General features: G+C 38.9%; 1 protein-coding gene across 1 annotated transcript in view; it reads right to left on the bottom strand.

The window, feature by feature from the left end:
* LOC117291912 (uncharacterized protein C11orf96-like) overlaps positions 1-21,280 on the bottom strand; it is a 29,563-nt gene continuing 8,283 nt past the window's right edge. The window contains exon 2 of the mRNA XM_033773918.1: positions 1-1,711. Within this exon, the coding sequence (XP_033629809.1) occupies positions 1,159-1,587 (429 nt within the window). The 5' untranslated portion in view covers positions 1,588-1,711 and the 3' untranslated portion in view covers positions 1-1,158. The remainder of the gene's footprint in view (positions 1,712-21,280) is intronic.

Here is a 21,280-nt window from a genome sequence, read left to right as displayed (position 1 = left end):
CAAGAAGACTTGTCTTTGACAATTACCAATAGTGTCCACTGTCTTTAAGGTTCCATGGTTAAAAAAGAAAACCATAGTGGTATCTTTACAATTCTTATGACAAAACCGTCTGGGCTGTCGGCATGCCCTAAGAACGTAAAAGCCCGGCAATGTCCGGGTTGTGGAATCTATTGGTTTCGAAAAGACCACAAAGACTGTTGTTGTGACCTAAACTTCACAATTTCCCGTTCATTATAAGCCCGTGTTTTAGTAATAAAGGAGGCATGATGACTATCCTATAAATCCTTGTTCGCATCATTATCTTATGCGTAACTATTCTCATTAAATTGAAGAATTCGTGAACCATTCTGATGCGTCTTGATACATTTTGTAGACAAAGTTTTTTGCCATGAAATTAGTCCTTACTGAGTGTGAATTATAGTTTTAACACTATATAAGTTTCAGCAAGTCGTCAAGTTTTTGAGAAAAAAAATGAAAACCACAGAGCAATGTTTTCAGGAAAGTTGCGTAAATCTGTTGTACATGCTTATATAGTTTTTGGTGATTTTTGTTTACTCTTTTCTCAAAACAAGAACAGCACCCCAGCAAGCAATTTTAATAGAATCTTTCTATCTTCATTGTCTTTAAACCGTGTAAATTGAATGTAGGTGCAGAGGTTTTTGTTTTGTGTCGTACAAAAAGTACCCAAACCCTTTAAAATGTGAGCTCCGTCTATCTTTCCATGCACCCTTCGGGTGAACTCGTTCTCTCAATCTGGGTTTCCGTGAGATAGAGGTTAGGAACAACATGGCGGACTGCCGACTACAAACACACACTGTTTTCTTGCTGCCGGTAACATACTCCGACAGAAGATTGTTGTCTTTCTCAGTTTGAAACTTATGACGTGTTTAAGGATGACGTTTCAGAAGTCACGTTGGGGTACGGCTCTTTGTATGGTAGCTTTATGCATGCTACAATATGACATGTCAATATTATACATTGTCGTGACGTAATCCAAGATGGCGTCCAATATGTAGATGACCAATGACGGCAAAAATATACCATTATTTGTCAAGCACATAGTGATTACCCACGGTTTCTTTTCAGAAGTGCACCATTCTTTATTAATGAAGATCCTTATCAAGATCAAGAAAAAGTTAAAACGTATAAATAATAATATCAAACATTTCCAGTTGCGTCTTTACTCGAGTCTTCCGCAGACTCGTCATCAATGCTTTTCTCCGGGGATCTTTTCAATATTTTCTCGATGGCGGCATTCAATGCTTCTAACTTCACAGGGCATTTGAGCTCCTCTATTCGCAACCGTTGAGGGCCATCTTCTTCGATTGTCCGAGGTGTGCCCTCGTGCGGTGACCTGCCCTGTGTCGTGTCCTCGTCCACCTCCCGTATCTCGGCGAACGTGACCGGCTGCGTGCGGTACCTGGCGTCCGTTCGAGGCCGTCTGGCGTGGCGCGAGCGCGGCAGGGGCTGCGGCCATTCCGTGGTGACATGGAATTTACCCAGAGGTTCCCCGTAAGGTGATTTGGGTTTCATCAGATCGTTCAGGTCGTCCTCCTTGTCTAACAGAGGCTCCATGGCGGTTGCCATTTTACCAAATTGCTTTCCTTTGATTAACAGCTCCTTCAGCAAACTGTCATGTGATCATTCAACATCAGCATGACAACTAGTGAAGTCAAGACAGTCGCAGAAACTTCTAGCAATCCTATTGACCCTAGTGAGAAAGCAGAAAGTAAAAGTTGATTTAAAATGATGAATGAAAATAGCTTCACGCGAAGAAAGTGAAGAAAAAAAGAAAAGAAAAAATCGCTACAAGATTTTAGTCAAAGCTTCGGGTCGCAAAAACAAGGCCAGTCTGCCCTTCCACTATTTTACTCGATTTAGAAAGCATTAATTATGGATAGAAACAACAAGGAGAAGGAAGGCCGAGTTACTCGACAAAAAGATATTACATTTTCAATTCCGAAATGTATAATAAAAATAATAACACTTTTGAGGGTTTCGCGTGTAGCCACTTTAGCTTGTTGATAACGCACTCGATATATCGACCCCGTGACCGAGGTTGCAAAGGAACTATGGCCGTTAGCGCAGTATTTACATCGGCACTCTACCTCATCCTTTAATCCAAGCCCTCGGGGGAAATAATTGCTCCGCACGAATTTCGCGTAAAATGTCAGTTGCAAATGTAATGACTTGTTGATTACCCCCTGGAAATGTTCCAGGAAATTGCTCTATACAAAACGGCGTGAATTTAAGCAGTGATTAAAGTAAGATTTTTTTTAAGTTTCCTTTTTCCTGATAATCCAAAGGGGATTAGTGGTATATCTCTTGGGATTTATAAACATCATCATCACACGTTTGGATTACTTATCATCAACATATCATGCACTCAAATAAGCTCGAGAGCTAGGGTACAATGAACAGTATTAGCGTATACAGGCCCAAGTATGTTCCGCAAGTATGTTTTGAGATTAAATCTCAAAACAAATTTCAAAACAATTCTAACTGTTTTAATCGTCACGGTTTTTTTTTTGTTTTTTGTTTTTTTGAGGGATTACACTTTAACCAAAAGTTTAACAAAACCAAAAACAAGCAAACAAACGAACGAACGAACGAACGCCCAGATGTGCCACGCTAGACCGGTGCCATGCTAAAGGCCGAACTTGTAAGCAGGGCGTATCCTTGGCAAAGTGACATTCCGCAATTTGCACAATTTAGAATTATGTAAAATACAACAACTTGGTAACATGAGTCTCTTCTTTTTTTTAATTCATTAAAAGACATAAAGATAAATTTTGTGAAAGTCAATATGTGGCGCCAATATGTGGCACCAACTGCGATACAACATGGCAGTTTCTGTTTATTGATCCTACACACAATATTTACCCACAGCTACTTTGGTTCCATCTGCAACTCTGCTTTATACTCAATTTATCATTTTGTTTAAAATACCCTTTATGGCTGATAATACGTATTACGTTCCTTTAAAATGGCGGGTTTGTTAAAAGCCTGCTAACTCTTTAACCTTTAGGATTACACGTCTCATCTAAAAAGTGACGCCACAAAGTACCACGTATCACAACAGGTGTAAGGACAATGAGCGTTTCAATCATATCTAAGTCAACGCTCATCTCTCTGTACCAACTGTTCCCACAGCATTCTAGCATAATAGCCTAGTGCTTCAAAGGTCAAGATACATTTTTATATAACGCACTTATTACATTTCAAGAGAAGTCACTATTTTCACACAGTGCCGTCTGAGTACTTTTGAAAGTGTACCCGCAGCCAAAACACTTCAACGAACATCTGAAAGACTTGGGTTTTCGTTTTATAAACTTCTAATAGAAACCACCAGCTGGGTACAGCAACTTGAAACTGCTTAAAGGCACCGGATAGGTTTGGCGATCGTCAAACACCAGTATTCTCACCTGGTGTATCCCAACATATATACATAAAACAACAAACCTGTGAACATTTGGGCTTTATTGGTCATCGACTTTGCAAGAGAATAATGAAAGAAAAAAACACCCTTCTTGCATTACTTTGTGTGCTTTCAGATGTATACTAAAAAAGCTTTTGTTATTTGGGTGAGAATTTATAATGTATTTAAAAAAAAACTACGTTAGTTCCAGAGTGAGTCGTTTCTCATAAAGTTTTACAGCACTCCATTGCTTGTTACCAAGTAAGCTTTTATGCTAACAATTATTTCGAGACCAACTAATGTTCAGTGCCTTTAACTTCAAACAGTTACAGTCACTTAGCAAAGCCTGCTACGTGGTGACGTGATGGAGGGCTTAGCAACGGGGTAAAATTCAACTACAGAGTCTTTATTCTAAACCAATTGATTCTACATCAAGCACCTGCGTGTGGCGAGAAATAACTTACTCATAGTACGTGGTCGTTAACAAACAATGTGTCAACGCAAGGTTGATGTAATAATAGAAAGAAAACAGCAATTACCGAGGTTGACATTCATGTTAAAGGGGATGAGTAGTCGATTTCGTCCAAACATTAATAAAAGGCATATCATTGGATTTCACAAAGAGTTAGGCCAAGATACTCATCCTAACTCAGTTTTTAATAACCCATTAAGAGTCCTTATAGGACTAGTCCTAAGTTAGGAATATCGTTGTGGGCACGTTTGGCAATTACTCAAAATATTAGCAGAACAACTTGCTTGGTAATGAGCAACGGAGAGCTGTTGATAGTATAAACATTGTGAGAAACTGCTCCCTCTGGATGAAGCAACGTAGTTTTTGAGAAAGGGGTTATTTCTAACCAAAAATAGTTGAATCTAAAAAATACTTAAAGACCTGAAGCCTTTCTCAGGCATCAAAGGTTTTTTACTTTCTTTATTTTCCTGCAAGTTCGACAACAAGCTGAGCAAAACATGTGCACTTTTTGGTTTATTTATTGCACTAGTTTAAAGGCAGTGGACACTGTTGGTAATTGCTCAAAATAGTGATTAACATTTTAAAACCTTACTTGGTAATGAGTAATGGGGAGAGGTTGATAGTATAAAACATTGGGAGAAACGGCTCCCCCTGAAGTAACGTGGTTTTCGAGAAACAACTGATTTTCCGCGAATTTTATTTTGAGACCTCAGATTTAGAATTTGAGGTCTCGAAATAAAGCATCTGAAAGCACAACTTCGTGTGACCACGGTGGTGTTTTTCCATTATTATCACACATCTTCGACGACCGATTGACCGATCATATGTTGATATACACCAAGTGAGAAGAGTGATCTTTGACAATATTACCAATAGTATCCAATGTCTTTAAATGAGAATACACTTCTTTGACAATTATTCAGGGGATAAATAGTAAGTGTATATAAAAATAAAAAAACTGTACAATTGTATGTATCTTTACTGCCTTTACTGTACAATTATATTTATCTGTATCTCCAATGTCTTACAATAACATCGTTAGTTCCTCGTACTTTCTTTTGGATATAAACAAATACCATCAATCCGACCCTGGACGATAATATTTCATCAACCGTCCCTCGAACACATAATTGTGTAAATATGTATCTGAAGAACAAGCACTCATAAAATTTATTGAATAAATTCCTTTTGTCTTAACCCAAGGCCAATCTTGACACGTTTGTTGATACATCCTCCCGATCCTATTATAGACAATGTAGTCGCCAGATGTAATCTACAGATGCTCATGGGCATTTAGACCAACTACGCTCCTCCTGACGGGAACAGTTTTCCTCCCAACTCAAAAGGAACTGTGTCAGCGTAGACCGAAGCTTCGGGGTTAGACAGAAGGGTATTAAAGTTGCACTGATTTGATTAATGCATAAAACCCCTGGGCCGGGGTCCTTAACAACGTTGGTGAACATATAAGCTGATTTAGCTGGAGGGTGGAGGAAGGTGGGTCAACTCGAAATCCAGAATGCTTTGGTTTCTTTATTAGATAGAGTGACTCTAAATCGGTCCCCTGTATAAGCAGGTTACTGTTCAATCTAAAGGTATGGCGGTGAAATGTAGACATTGAATGGATTGCAGCTAATTCCTTTCCACTCCGATTTATTGGGCCAGTTTGGACTGAACTCAGTAAACAACTTTTGTAACGGTCCACCATCATCTTTAGACGGTGCTAGCCCGTGTAATTAACTTGGAGCAACTGGGTCCAGTTGCCGTGAAGTACCCGGTCTCATCAACTACTAAGATTTCCCTTCCCTTTCGGTAAACAGTATTGTCCAAGGCCCATACTTCGTGTACCACAACTTCTATATCATTAACAAACCTGTGAAAATTTAGGCTCAATCGGTCATCGGAGTCGGGGGAAAATAACAGGAAAACCCACCCTTGTTTCAGCGCGTTTCGCCGTGTCATGACATGTGTTTAAAATAAATCCGTAACTCTCGTTAACGAGAATTGATATCGTTTTGCTGTTTTCTCAAAAAGTAAAGCATTTCATGTGATAATATTTCAAGAGAAGTCTTTCACCACTACCTTCTGTAAACCCTGTAAGCTATTTGTAAATCTGTGAACTTGTTGTGTTTTTTTCTGAACCGAAAGGGTCCAATGGCTTTAACAAGAACAGCTAAGACATTAAAGGGGGGGTATACGTTTGGTACACTCCTACAATTAATGGCAATAAAAACAGTTGGTTTGATGCCTACAGCAGCTTTTGAAAGTATTAAGCATTTTTAGAAACATTTTATATTCGATTTAATGTGGTTATGTAAAAAGATGTCAGTTGGTATACCCCAACATTTGAATCTGAGCAGTACGCTTCTAAAATTGTGTATTTCTGTATAGGGATTATTCTTCTTGTGTAGACATTATTCGCAACGGATTTTTGGCGATATCTCAAAAACGTGCACGACCACCTTTTGAAACGATGTTTTCACCGGTTAGTTTTATGGTATATGTCTATTATGTTCAGATAAAACTGTCGACCGATTTCCAAAACCCGAATGTATGCACACTCCCTTTAAGGAAAGCTAAGACACTAACAACCTGTATAAGAAAATGTTGTAGTTCAGTAATTTGAATACTGAAGCTAGTGGTGTGGAGCTCCACCCCCCCCCCCCACACAAGACTGTCACCTTATGGTCGCTGGCCTCCTTGTTTTAGTGAGTGATCATGTGCCATATTGTGCCTTAAAGATACTGGACACTATTGGTATTTGTCAAAGACCAGTCTTCTCACTTGGTTTATCTCAACATAAAATAACAAACCTGTGAAAACTTGAGCTCAATTGGTCGTCGAAGTTGCGAGACAATAATGAAAAATAAATCCCCCTGGTCACATCACACGAAGTTGTGTGCTTTCTCAGATCTGTGGTCTCAAAATCAAATTCGTGGAAAATTACATCTTTCTCGAAAACAACGTCACTTCAGAGGGAGCCGTTTCTCAAAATGTTTTATTCTATCAACCTCTCCCCATTACTCTTTACCAAGTGAGGTTTTATGCAAGAATTATTTTGAGGAATTACCAATAGTGTCCACTGCCTTTAAGTGTCGGGCTTTCACGAGGAAACAGATACACGGTTTTCATTTCATATATTTCATTCTGGTTGTGAAGCCAAATGACTCTCAGAAAAGCAAACTTAATCACTTAACTAGCAAGCGCCAAAAACCCAATGGAGGGAAAACAATGAAGGAAGTTTCATTTTTAGATGTGTGAGGAAGACCTAAGAGAATTATTCAAGTAAAATCCCACGCAGTCAGGCAGGGAAACACATCCCAATCCACATTATACTGGCCCGGTGGGATTTTAACCAGGGTTGTCGAGGTATAGACTCATGCAAGGCAAGATACCACTAAGTCAACCTGACTGTTGTTATAGGCCTAATACAAGATTTCGTGTGGTGCATGCAGTGTTGGTGATGCTTGGGAGAAGAGCAAATTTCTCTTTTTTGTTTGCCGTCTATCAAGATGAGATCCCCGGTGCCACTGAGCGAAATCACCCACAGACATGGTGGCCTCCTTGCTCCACTGAGTGAAATATGTGCCACTATATATTTTACAACAGTGTCGGGCTTTCATAAGGAAACATATTACACTCAGGGTTGATGAGCTCATTTGCATTTGAGTCACGTGGCGACTAGACTGTAATCATTCATCGAACCACACAGACGGGAGGGTACAGACCGGATGGCGCTGTAATGAAAGGACTACTGCATGTCTATCCTCATTTACCAGATAACTGCTGCGTACAAACTTGAATTAATTGCAATGCCACGTGCTTGCACCTTTCGGCGTAAACAAAATGATTGTGTATACAAGCATTGTAGGACCATGGTTGAAGTTCTTCTCTGAACGTCAACGAGAGTCACACGAACCAAGAGAGGCATTCATAAGAAAGCAAGTGAGGTTTCCTTTGAATGTCAGTCAAACATTATATTTTTACTTAAATCTTTAGACATTTACACAAAGAATACAAGTTGAACAGGGGATGTCAAGAATATACAACTAGGTAAAAACTATCATCGGAAGATGTGTACAACCAGACCCCTGCTGCAACGTTTACGCAAATGAAGACACAAATGAATATCCTGTAATTTTTTTTATTTTTTATCTGGAACATTTCTTTACTTGTTTGGTCAGGATGGGGTTTTTAAAACGGCAAAATGTCTGACGGAAGGTTGACCAAGACTACGTCATTGAGAATATCCATTTTGCAAAATTATTTACGTTTTTTCAAAACCATGATCACAAGTTGTGTTCATAGAGCATTTTATTAGTAATCCCCATCCCCAGCTTGTGCAAGAACCAGACAACTTACATGACCGTAGAGTACCTTTTCCGTATTACTTGGCCCGTGGTTACTTGGCCCGTGGTTAAACGTCGAGCACGATAACAAACTAGCCCGATCAAGTCAAGTGTAATTTTAATTAAGTTTAATTAATAATCCTGTGAATGGACATAAAACAAACCGTGTGTTTACATAGATCAGATCATTCTTAAAGTCCTAATATTAATTGCAATTGAACGCTCTATTTACCAAATATAAAAGGGCCACTTCTTAAACAAGGCTTTACTGTATCCAGAGGCAAAGCTCGAATGCGGGAGGTTTAAAGGTGAAGTGCAACTTAAAGTCTTTTAAGAAAATTGGATTTGGTTTTCAATCTTTCAGTGAGTCTATCATCTGTGAACCTAATGGCCTATGTTTCCCTGCAGCGGCTAAATGTTGTCTATAGATTCACGCTGGGGGTGGGGGGCAAAGAAGATTGTGACGTCATCAAGGCAATACCAGCCAAAAGGTTCGGGTGTGGGCTGAATGCATTTGTAACTAGAAAGATAACTTTAGCAGTAGGTCTACAACATTTTGTAAAGCGTCATTATGACCAAACATAGGCGCCGGGAAGAAGGGAAATTAATAACGAAAAGCTTGTACAGATACTTGGTGATCGAAAGTAGTGATGTATATATAACATCAAAGAGAAAGGACAACTCATTTCTCTTTGATACGACTAAGAGCACATTAAAGAGAGATTCGCACACTAAATAAAGAAATGGATAAAAACAATTATAGAGTCAGTCATTGCCGAACAAATTGTGTTTCAAGCACGCGTTTGAAAATGTCAAGAGATTATGTATAGCTCGAGTGGTAAAGAGTTGTAGAGGTTGGGAGCAGAGACTGAAAAGGCACGATCGCCACACGATATTGTTGCTTTAAGACAGTTATAGAATCAGTTTGTTTCTCAATCGAAGATTGCAACTTGGGAGATAACTTGCAAGAAAGGCAATATTATGAGATCACTTGAACGCAGCACCCCTACGAAGCTGCACAAAATTCAATTCTCTATGAGCGTCACTGCATGGCCTCGCGCTGCATGCTTTTCTGTGTCCAAAATGCTGCACTAATTCTTCAGAATTGCTTGGAATGCGCCTGACAAGATGTGCACGTGTGTGAGGTCGATACTCGAGTCACGTTTTATACTCATCGGTCATACGATTATCATTGGCACTTGGATGTCTAAAAGTGAGAAATTATTGTGTCAACGCTGGAGTAAAATTTCAATATCGTCTTACGTTTTAAAGGCATTGGACACTATTGGTAATTACCGGGTACTAAAAATATTTATCAGCATACAAACAAATTGGAAACAAGTAATGGAGAGCTGTTGATGGTATAACACATTGTGAGCAACGCCCCCCCCCCCCTGAAGTAACTTACGTTTTTAGAAAGAGGTATTTTCTTACTCGAACATAAAACGACTTCAGGGCTGAAGCCCTTTTTAGGTATCTGTAAGCACACACAATGTGCACCAAGGTTTGTTACTTCTTTAATTATTCATTTGCAACTTTGATGACCAAAAGTAAAACACAAATTTAGGAGAGAAGCATTAACGAACTTTCCATAACTGACTCAAAATAGCACAAATCGAGTTACCTTAGAAACGTGAGCTAAAATGTGATGAATTTAACTGTGGGTAAAAGTACAGTCTTTGCACCAGTTGCAAAACAGAAATGCAAACCTTGTGAAATTTTGGCTGGTAATCAGTTCCTGTGATTTGAAAATCAGAATTCTTTAACAGATTAACAGGAATGTTAAAAAGAATCGATTGCAAAATAATTTGAACATGTCTCACTCAGCTCAACAACCTTTGCACACATTGTTTATGGAATGGATTGGCCTAATTTAACCCTGACGGCCTTCGTACGACTATCATTACAATTCGGTGATACCCTTTTGTGACGTCAGAAGGGCATCATCGATCGCAGTTCCACGTAGAGCTGATTTGCTGCGCGGCATTAAAGGCCCGCATTATCAACACCTTTTCGCTGTGTTTCACTCGTGGGAAAATCCATACAGTCTAGGGCAGAAATTCAGTTCCTGATGGATTCATGAACGTGTTTCAAGCAACTAAAGGTTGCACTGTGGCACGTTTGGTATTTACTCAAAATTGGGCACGTTTGGTATTTACTCAAAATAAATGTCAGCATAAAAACTTACGTGTAATGAGCAACTATTAGCCTTTTTGATGTTGTGTTGGGTTTAGATAGGCAGATTTACCCAAATCGAACTGTGCAATTGTATTGTGTCCACCATATCTAAAAATGGCTTGTGGAGAGCTATTGATAGTATGAGACAATGTGAGAAACGGCTCCCTCTGAAAAAAAAACACTTTTTTTGGGGGGGGGGGGGGTAAAAGGGTAATTTCTCACTACCCAGTGCCTTTAAACCATGCGGTTATGTAGGCACCTGCTCTCGTGTGTGGTTGTGTACCCTATTGTCATCATGTTTCACCATATACACTACTAGGTAACTCATTTAACGTCTGCTTAGCAGTTAGACAGACAGGTGAACTGCCCATGCAGCTTTAGACATAATCAGTCAGACTCTGTACTATGTTCCATATCAAAGGCAGGGTCAGTCAGACTCTGTACTATGTTCCATATCAAAGGCAGGGTCAGTCAGACTCTGTACTATGTTCCATATCAAAGGCAGGGTCAGTCAGACTCTGTACTATGTTCCATATCAGGGTCAGTCAGACTCTGTACTATGTTCCATATCAAAGGCAGGGTCAGTCAGACTCTGTACTATGTTCCATATCAAAGGCAGGGTCAGTCAGACTCTGTACTATGTTCCATATCAGGGTCAGTCAGACTCTGTACTATGTTCCATATCAGGGTCAGTCAGACTCTGTACTATGTTCCATATCAAAGGCAGGGTCCGTCAGACTCTGTACTATGTTCCATATCAAAGGCAGGGTCAGTCAGATTCTGTACTATGTTCCATATCAAAGGCAGGGTCAGTCAGACTCTGTACTATGTTCCATATCAAAGTCAGGGTCAGTCAGACTCTGTACTATGTTCCATATCAAAGGCAGGGTCAGTCAGACTCTGTACTATGTTCCATATCAAAGGCAGGGTCAGTCAGACTCTGTACTATGTTCCATATCAGGGTCAGTCAGACTCTGTACTATGTTCCATATCAGGGTCAGTCAGACTCTGTACTATGTTCCATATCAAAGGCAGGGTCAGTCAGACTCTGTACTATGTTCCATATCAAAGGCAGGGTCAGTCAGATTCTGTACTATGTTCCATATCAAAGGCAGGGTCAGTCAGACTCTGTACTATGTTCCATATCAAAGTCAGGGTCAGTCAGACTCTGTACTATGTTCCATATCAAAGGCAGGGACAGTCAGACTCTGTACTATGTTCCATATCAAAGGCAGGGTCAGTCAGACTCTGTACTATGTTCCATATCAGGGTCAGTCAGACTCTGTACTATGTTCCATATCAGGGTCAGTCAGACTCTGTACTATGTTCCATATCAGGGTCAGTCAGACTCTGTACTATGTTCCATATCAAAGGCAGGGTCAGTCAGACTCTGTACTATGTTCCATATCAAAGGCAGGGTCAGTCAGACTCTGTACTATGTTCCATATCAAAGGCAGGGTCAGTCAGACTCTGTACTATGTTCCATATCAAAGGCAGGGTACTTATACTTTGGGTATATTGTGAAAGACCAGTACCCTCACTTGGTGTGAACATGTGCACATTCGGGCTCATACATGGTGATCAAAGAAAACAATGAAATTTATTGTTCATTCATTTTCATGCATTTTTATATATAAAAAAAACAAAAAAATAAACTGGCAGCACAAAGCTGATTTATTGGGCAATATAATAAGGGGATTAAAGAAACACGTTGCCTTGGATCGGACGAGTTGGTCTATAAAAAGAGTTTTGTAACGGTTTTCTTTAAAATGCATATGATTGGAATGATGTTTTAAAAGTAGAATACAATGATCCACACAAATTTGCCTCGAAATGGCGTGGTTTTCCTTTTACTGTGCGAACTAACACGGTCGGCCATTTATGGTCATAAATTTGACTCCCATAAATGGCCGACCGTGTTAGTCGACGAGGTAAAAGGAAAACCGTGCAACTTTGAGGCATGTTTGTGTGGATCATTGTATTCTACTACATCTTTCTACCCATGTGCATTTTATAACAAACGCTTTTCAAAGACCAATTCGACCGATCCAAGGAAACGTGTTCCTTTAATGAATAAAAAAAAGTACCTTGTTGTATAAAATTGTGTGTTTTCATATGACTGAGAAAAGGCTTCATGCCTGAAGCCCTGATGGTTAACCGCTTCAAAGGGAAGTTATACGTTTTGTAAAGTACTCTAACTTAAAATTAATGTCAATAAAAACTTGAGGTTGTAGGAGCCTACAACAGCTTTCGATAGTGAAAAGCATTTTGAGAAACATTTCACTTCCAAGTAATGTGGTTACGTAAAAAGATATCAGTTGTTATGCCCCCAAAAATTGAATCCGAGAAGCGTTACCGTATTCCGTAGACTTGACTCAAGTCCCAATCCCGTGCCACCCCCAGGAAACTACTGTTTTGTGATGCTCTGCATTCCCCGACCTGTCCATTCTCGGGACCACATTTTGACGGCGAGCGCGCACTCTGTCTTGTACGCTACGGGTTGTTTCATAGTAAGTTAGGGTGATGCCTTTAGGGACCTCTCACATGAGAATGAGACTTGAATAAAGTCTACGTATACCGTAACGCTCTTTAGATTGTGTATTGCTATTGGGAATTATTTTACTATGTGGACACTGTCTTTCGGATATTTTTTTTAAAACATCACATTTTGAAGAAAAAAAAATACACACGTGTTAGTTTTAGTTTCATTGCATGTACATCTACATTCATATAGAATTAAAACAATCGAACGGTAAACAAGGGTACACTCTGCCTTTAAAGGGACATTACAGAAATGGTTTTACGAGCAAAAAAGTTGCTGGCAGTGTAAGCACTTTATGTAATCCACCATATGCGGCATTGCATAAACTGACAAACCTGTAGAAGTTCGAGATCGATCGGCCAACTGGGTCACGAGAGAATAGTGAAAAACCGATTACAACTGTTGCATTGCATCGATGCCAGAACAAAAAATGAATCAAACGCTCACTAAGCGACAAACTCCAAACGCGAAATTAGATTATTTATTTCTCATCAAATATTAAATTTCGGACAAATAGTTCAAGGGATGTTTTCAACTATCATCATCATTAGACCGTGTAAGTTTTATGTAAATCTGTGATCTTCACGTTTTCTGTTTCTTATTAATTCTGTAACGTTCCTTTAATGTTAAGTGTGAGCTGAATATGTTTCCTGTTCTACGCCTCGGCCCCGACTCGTGCAACCAACGGTAGACGTCTCAGACGAGATCTAACAAACCGTATTGCGTCCGTCTCCAACCCTTGCATTTTTATGTTGCTTCCCCATTGCAAGTTAATTCAGTTCTGCCATATTATTTGTAAGCCTATATTCAGTCAATAATTTAATAACTGCAACATTTTATCACTGTATCATGCAAAATATTTCGAGTTATCATTTATAGGATAGTGTTTCAGATGACCAAGAAACTAATGTTACTGTGTATACTATTACAGCAAATTATATTTCACGTGGATTTTTTCTACGCTTGATAATTTGAGCCCACTGTTTGTTTCAATCCTATACAGGTATATTATACTAAAAAAAATAATTTCACGGGTATTGACGAAAATCTGGAGCGGTAATGTCCACGCAGCAAAATAATAATCTGCAACTAGAACCAACAATCTGAGAAACGTTAGTGCAGTGACGCTTCTCAGATTCAAGTATTTATCGCAGCACTTCGAAGTGAAAGGTTTCTCAAAAACCATCATACCATCGAAAGCTGCGGTATAAAAAACCAAAAGTTTGTACTGCCATTTATAGGAGTGATTACCAAACGTAGATGGTTTGAACAATATTTTTGTACATATATATGTTTGTATGGACATAATTAATTAAGATTGATTGTTGATTGAATAATACCTGACGTCATTGACCGCCATCTTTGATGACACTTGCAAGTGTGAAAGATTATCATTGGGGAGGTTTATAGCTGCACCGTGACGTTACGCGAGCAAAACCGTGAACGTCAAAAAGTTGTGTTGTTTCTGGGTGACGTCGCCATTTTGGGCTTCATTGCATGCTCACTTGTGACGCCTGCACGTACGTACCTGACGTGAGAAATGGTAACTATGCTTAAAATGTGAGATTTTTATAACAACATTTTCCGACGTTCACGTTCACGATTTTGCTTTGATTCGTAACGTGCAGCTAAACCTCCCTATTAGCTGAGAGTTGTGCGTGACCAGTAAACGTTGCACTTTTCCATTGTGTACCATCAATGAGTTTTGGTTGTTATCCATGCACCGATGTGTGTTAGCACTGTATACTCAGTACTTTCCCGAGTTCTGTGAAAAAAATATCACAGGCATGTTACTCGGGTGGGATTCGAATCCACGACCCTTGCAATTCTAGAGCAGTGTCTAACCAACTAGACTACCGAGGTTGCCCGGTAGCTAGAGGAAGTTTGAATCCTAGGTTTTGGCAGCGGGTACCGCAACGATATAATCAAGTCTGCAATCGATTACGCTTTGTGCAATCCATCTATAACTTCCCTTTAAATAGATGCGTTTTTGTTGTATTTTGTTTCTCTAAACATTGGGTGAAGATCCGGCTGGACATAAAGCTAATGCCGAACCCTCCACAGCCTTACCGTAAACTATACTTTAAAGCTAAGCTACGAGGGAGTAACTGATAGTGACATGGACAACTTCAAGGTGAAACTGAATCATGTGCCACTTTCGTGCTCTTCAGTGAAAACTCATGCACTGTTTTAGTCAAACGTTACCCGTACCATTGAGATTAGCATTGAAGTAGCCTATACAAGTCGCCAATCTGGTTTTCTTTACAAATCATATTTTGGGGGATGTTACCTGTACCATTGAGATTAGCATTGAAGTAGCCTATACAAGTCGCCGATCTGGTTTTCTTTACAAATCATATTTTGGGGGGATCGAGGAAACGGAAATTGATTTGTGAAATTGTGTTTAGGTGCAAAAATAATTTCAAATGATTTCATAACTCTACCTTATGCGGAATTCTAAAGACTGGATTAATCAACAAGGACATTATTTCGTACAAAGTCTACGGGAAACTGTTAAGTGCAGGGATAAAGACAAAATAATGCTCCAAAGGAGAAAGAGTGACTCTGTGGATGTTGCTTTGTTCTGTAAACAATGAAATTTGTCTGTACACAGTAAACAATACTGTCCGGGGGTGTATTAAGTCCACAAGGCCCTGGTGGAATTCTTTAGTTGTCAGGTCCACACATCGTATGTAGCGTTAAAGGAGTTTGATACCTGGCTGTATTGTCATCACATAGTCAAATAAAGTTAGCGAAATTACGCCAGATCTTATGGTAACAGATTAACATAATATAAGTTGTATATGGCCAGAGTGCGCGTATTAGTACTTTAAATTGGTTCTTGTAAGATAACAAGTTTTTATGTTGAGATGGCCAAACCGCGCCCCAAAATTTAAGCTTTTGCCAATGGCATAGACCTTATCGCAAATACCAATGCGCAAGCGCAGACTGTTGAATGAGGTGCGTTGTGGGATAGATATGGATCAAATTTGGATACCAGCAAGACCACAATGCACCTAATTCCAAGCTTTACGCGCGCGCCCCGGTATTTGCGAAAAGGTCTATAATGGACCGATCCGGCCTAGCAATCAAACTGTGCGCGTTCACCCATTTGACCAATCACAGCAATGATTGTGGTCGGACAAACTCAGTCATGCGTGCGCGTATATTTGGCACGACTTGGTCCGAACATGTACTTTGCAATTGTGTTTACTCTACGAATTACAGGCAAAGTCTGCCTCGATTGACGTCACGAACAGCGCCCTCTCGGGTCAGGGTCTACTCTTAAATTTGTAAATAACATAAGAACTGATTTTTTAAAACCTAAGTTAACTGTTTATTCACATTCCACTCATCAAAACACATATATTAGTGACAAAAGCTTTATTTTGAAAAAATACCACTTCCATGTGACTTTAAATTGTTTTACTTATTTCTTTAAAACTCCAGCAACCCAGCAAGTATGATTTCAATTTTTTGTTTACAATTATTATCATTATCTTTAAACCGTGCTCAAGTTCAATGTAAATCTGTGGACGTTTTTGTTTTGTGTCCTACAAAAAGTAACCAGACCCTTTAAAACTTAGTACAAACACTGGCTGAAAGGGTAGTGTTTTCCCCACAAGTTGATGTCAATACACGTTTCTTAGAATCTCGATAGCTTGAACAAATAAATACAGCGCGTGTGGAGTGTTAACAAATAAATTTCAAACATGACTTAAAGGTAGACGACCAAACCAGAACATGCATTGCATAGGCCTCGTTTATATTATTATAGCATAATTGTAATGTATGTGCGAAGCTTTTCCTTTCATAGTTTTATTTTAGAACAACAAACGAATTCCCATAATAAAATTATCCAAGGGCAACCTCGTTCCCAGGTTATGGAAAAGCAGTTTGTTGTTTTGTATTGGGCTTAAAATGGTTGCAGTTTTGATCGCCATAGCAACGGGTGGAGAAAAATGCTTGATTAATTGTATGCAAGGATACATCAATTGTTCGTCCGTGGATATTTCCATAGTATTTCATCCTCAGAAAGACTCTATGAGTTACAAAGATTCTACACTTGTTATAATAATTTATGTGTCAAATAAACAAACCAAAAGGGGAACTGACTGGGTAAATTTTAAATGATTTGGGATTTAATTAACAAAGACAAATTTACTGAAGCGGGATTTGAACCAAATACCTCCGGATTAACGTGCTCTTTGTTCAACCCCGAATCAATTATTTATGTTGTATGGTCATAGGTTATTTGTAATGCTGAGTTATGGACCAAATTATCAAAAAATATACAATACAAGTCATGTGAAAGTTTCAGCTGAACACGTCTGATTGTTGAGAAAACAACAACAAAACTGTTTGGTATTTTCATCCAAAACGTTGAATCCATCCACATTTAGCGAGGTGACAGCGGGTACCAACCGCATCTCTGGCCGCAGTACTGATAAACGGACACCACGGAAATTTGAATCTCTGTGGCAAGTTTTGAAGAGTCAGTTTTATTTTTACATAGGCCTATAGCTCCTTTTGGTGTACATCTATATCAACGTGCCACTTTAGACTAAATATGATGCTTACAATAATCATTATCATTTTGTTACTTGTATCCGAAAAATGGTTTCAATTCTCCGGCATCTGGAAGAGTGGAATCCCTATGCAACAAGGGCGTTGTATCTTTGATGCTAAAAAATGTTTTCACATGTTTATTATTTTATGCATATATTGGGATACACTAAGAATGTTGGTCTTTAGGAATTACCATAAGTACACTCTGCCTTAACAGCTAAAGTAGTTATTGATCTATTATTGGTTATATCTAACAGATTCCTGGATTAATAATCCTCTTAAGGTATATTTGTCTTAACAATAACACCATTGTTCACGTCTGAATCCGGCTGCAATTAATGTTGTACATTGCACTCATATTTTGATTCCAAAAAGTGGCTTATTTAAACACAATTATGCGTCACTGTATAACTAAAAATGAAAGTATATGAGTGTATAGATCTAGATGAAAAGAACCAAAGTTTGCAAACATCCACTCTCTTCCACATTGACTCCAACCCCCCCCCCCCCCCTTTAAATCTCTTCATACATTACCTTTAATCATATTGTTATAAAACTATCGGTCATGTCACTTTTAAAAAAAATCAAACTGAGAAAAGTTAATTATTCAAGGAAATTAACTCACACTCAAAATATTAGCAAATATTGATAGCAGCAGTAAGTGTGATTCAAAAATCCCTCGTCTCACGTTCGCGTCTTTATATATAAAACAAAATTACTAAATGGTAAATATTATTCCAACCTGATTCGAATAATAAAAAAAATACGCGTCTTATTAGCTTCTTGATTCCTCGGGTTAAATGGAAAGTAAACACGGGTTACTAGACCTCCAATGACGTAGCCTTGCTTTACCCCCAAATGTCAAGGGACATGGTGAATAAGGCGATGCCTCTGAATTAATCTACGCACCTCGTTCGAAAGGGCAAGGGACAGTCACTTGTGCTGTGTACGTGCAATGAGAACTCAAAAAGTCGTCTAGGAGTAAATTCGCAGCCAATTTTCTGTGTTACTTTGAAGTGATTTCATTATTACAGTGTACTGCATGATGTGTTTAAGCTTGAATCTGTGTACTGCAGCTTTTTTTCCTTTTTTTCTGCATTACTTCAAGGATACTCGATATGATATGATTTCCAAAGGCCGTGTTGCAAGGTGTCACTTTCCGGTGTATTAAGTTACAACTTCAACACAGACAAGTCTGTAATTTTCATGTAGTGACTCGGGCGATATGAGTTTAAAGACGATGAATCGTTCAGTATTTTTAATGATATAACAAAGCTAAAAAAAGTATTAATATTTTGTTTAATAGATGGGAAATTGCCTTGGTTTAACCTTTATACAACAATGTGTGTTAGCACTGTATATTTTCAGTACTTTCCAGAGGTCGTGAATTGAATAATAATAATATTTTGTTTCAATCTGAAAGCTCATTCATTACAAAGTCCACACCCTCCCTAGCCCCAAAACACAACCCTATTTCCTTTGAAATATTGTCAAAGTTGAGGATATGACATAACGTTGCCTATAGCATTTCGACTGCTGCCATATATAACTGTGTTATTGTCTTTATTTATTCATTATTTCATACTCTGCCCCTAGTCATCTTTTTATACATAAATAATTATCATAATTAGCAATTCTTCAATCGGGTGATTCAGCTCAATGCATCAACCTATTGAGAGAGGAACCATTACATAAAATCACCTTACAAAGCAAGCAATTTTTTTTGTGGACGATAAATTTAAATAAATGACATGCAATAAATTATCATCGGCTACAACATTGTGTAATGTTGGATCCGGTCTTGCCTGTTGAGAGAGCGTTACGTCATTAGTTTAAAGGCACAGGAAACCTGTGGTAATTATAAAATACCAGTTTTCTAACTTAGTGATCCCAACATAAGCATAAAATAACAAATCTGTGAAAATTTGGACTCAATTGATAATTGAAGTTGCAAGAGAATTGTGAACGAAAAACAACCTTGTTGCACAAATTTGTGTGCTTTCATATGCCTAAAAAAGGCTTCAAGCCTGAATTCTTTTAGTAGTTATTAGAGAGATAAATTACCTTTACAGCTCTCAATAACTCGTTACCAAGTAAGGTGTTATGCTAATATCATTGTTTTTGAGTAATTACCAATAGTGTCCAGTGCCTTTAAAGCATATTGAATTTCTCTTGCCTCATCATCAGTTTGTTGAGTACACGGAGAGCAAACGAAGTTCAAGACGTGGACCTAGCGGTCATCCGTTATCTCTAGCTCTGGAGTCTGTTATGGTTTCTTGTGTACGTAGGTCGCTTCCAGGAGTTATTTGACAACATCCAATGTTTGGTTCAACTTCACCATGCGTTATGACAATACATCATCTGCGTAGGGCACTTGCTGAGCGACTGGGAGGTGATATCGATTATGCGTTGATGACGATGAAGAACGGGATGGAGCGATTAGTGGCGTAACTAATGGGGCACCTCCCCCTTTGATTTCAGCGCCCCGGGTGCCCCATTCGAAATCTTTACACTTTTAACTCGATGGTCAGAAAACAACCGGTTATAAACAGAGCTCCAGCTGGTCATTATCAACCGTTTAAACAGCCCCACGTGACGCGCTCTCCAACCAATAGGAATAGCGAAACTGTCTGAGTTATTTATGAATATATAATTAAAAGTATGTTGTTTTTTATTTCCACACATACAATTTTAATCTTCACACATACAATTTTTATCTTTATAAAAACAAAAGTAAATGGCATAAAAATGTCATTACTTAACTAAAAATCCGCAACTATTCTTTCATATTATTATTCGCTCTGGTTGTGCGTGCAGAAAATAAATCTCAGAAAAGCGAAAATCACTGTCTAGCCAAGAACAGAGAAAACAATACCAGGAAATTTCACAGAATTATTTCAGGCAAAACCCACGCAGTCAAATAGAAACTAAAAACCCAATGAACACAAAGTGCCCTCGGTGTGGTTCGAACCGGGGTCCTAGTGGTGGAATGCAAGAGACGCAAGGAAAGATACCACTATACGCCAACCGACAACACGATTCTATTTCTTCCTCCATGATACAACTATAACTCCCCCAAAAATGAGATACACTATCTTTCCCATTATGAACGCAATGTATGCATGTCTGAATAGACTCGTGGACAAGTCGTTAAATGTCTGTCGCGGTGATAGCGTTCCAACTCTCCCCGCGATTCCCGCGGTATTCTACTACTGCTGTCATGACTGCGGTAACGGGACGAGGAATTTGGCAACAACAGTTCGCGATCTCGTCATACACCGCCACAGCTCGACTATCTTACCGCGTGGGACCATTAACGACTTGTCCACAAGTCTAATGTCTGAAAAACTCAACAATAAACACAATGATTTCAAGGTGATGGCCATTTGGTTCGACGGCATTGAACTTTTAGCACGAATGATTTTTCATACAGTGGCGATCTTCAAATAATGTATAAACAATGGATTGTGCACTTGGGCGTTATGTTATTTATAGGTCAATACTTTGTGTTCACGACTGGCGCTTGTTGCTTTTGTGTCGTGGTATCTCGACCTTCTGCAGCATTGAGAGAGCCTTGATGCAAGGCGAAGGTCTATAATCAAAGGCACTGGAAACGTTTGGTAATTGTCAAAGACCGGTACTATCTCTTGGTGTACCGTACCCTAACATTATGCATGAAATACTATCACTTTGGGCTCAATTGGTCATCGAAGTTGCAAGAGAATAGTTTAAGAAAAACACCCTTGTTGCACAAA

Source organism: Asterias rubens, chromosome 6, assembly GCF_902459465.1.
Source record: "Asterias rubens chromosome 6, eAstRub1.3, whole genome shotgun sequence".
NCBI classification, from domain to species: Eukaryota; Metazoa; Echinodermata; class Asteroidea; order Forcipulatida; family Asteriidae; genus Asterias; species Asterias rubens.
This window is presented reverse-complemented; position numbering and strand designations above follow the sequence as displayed.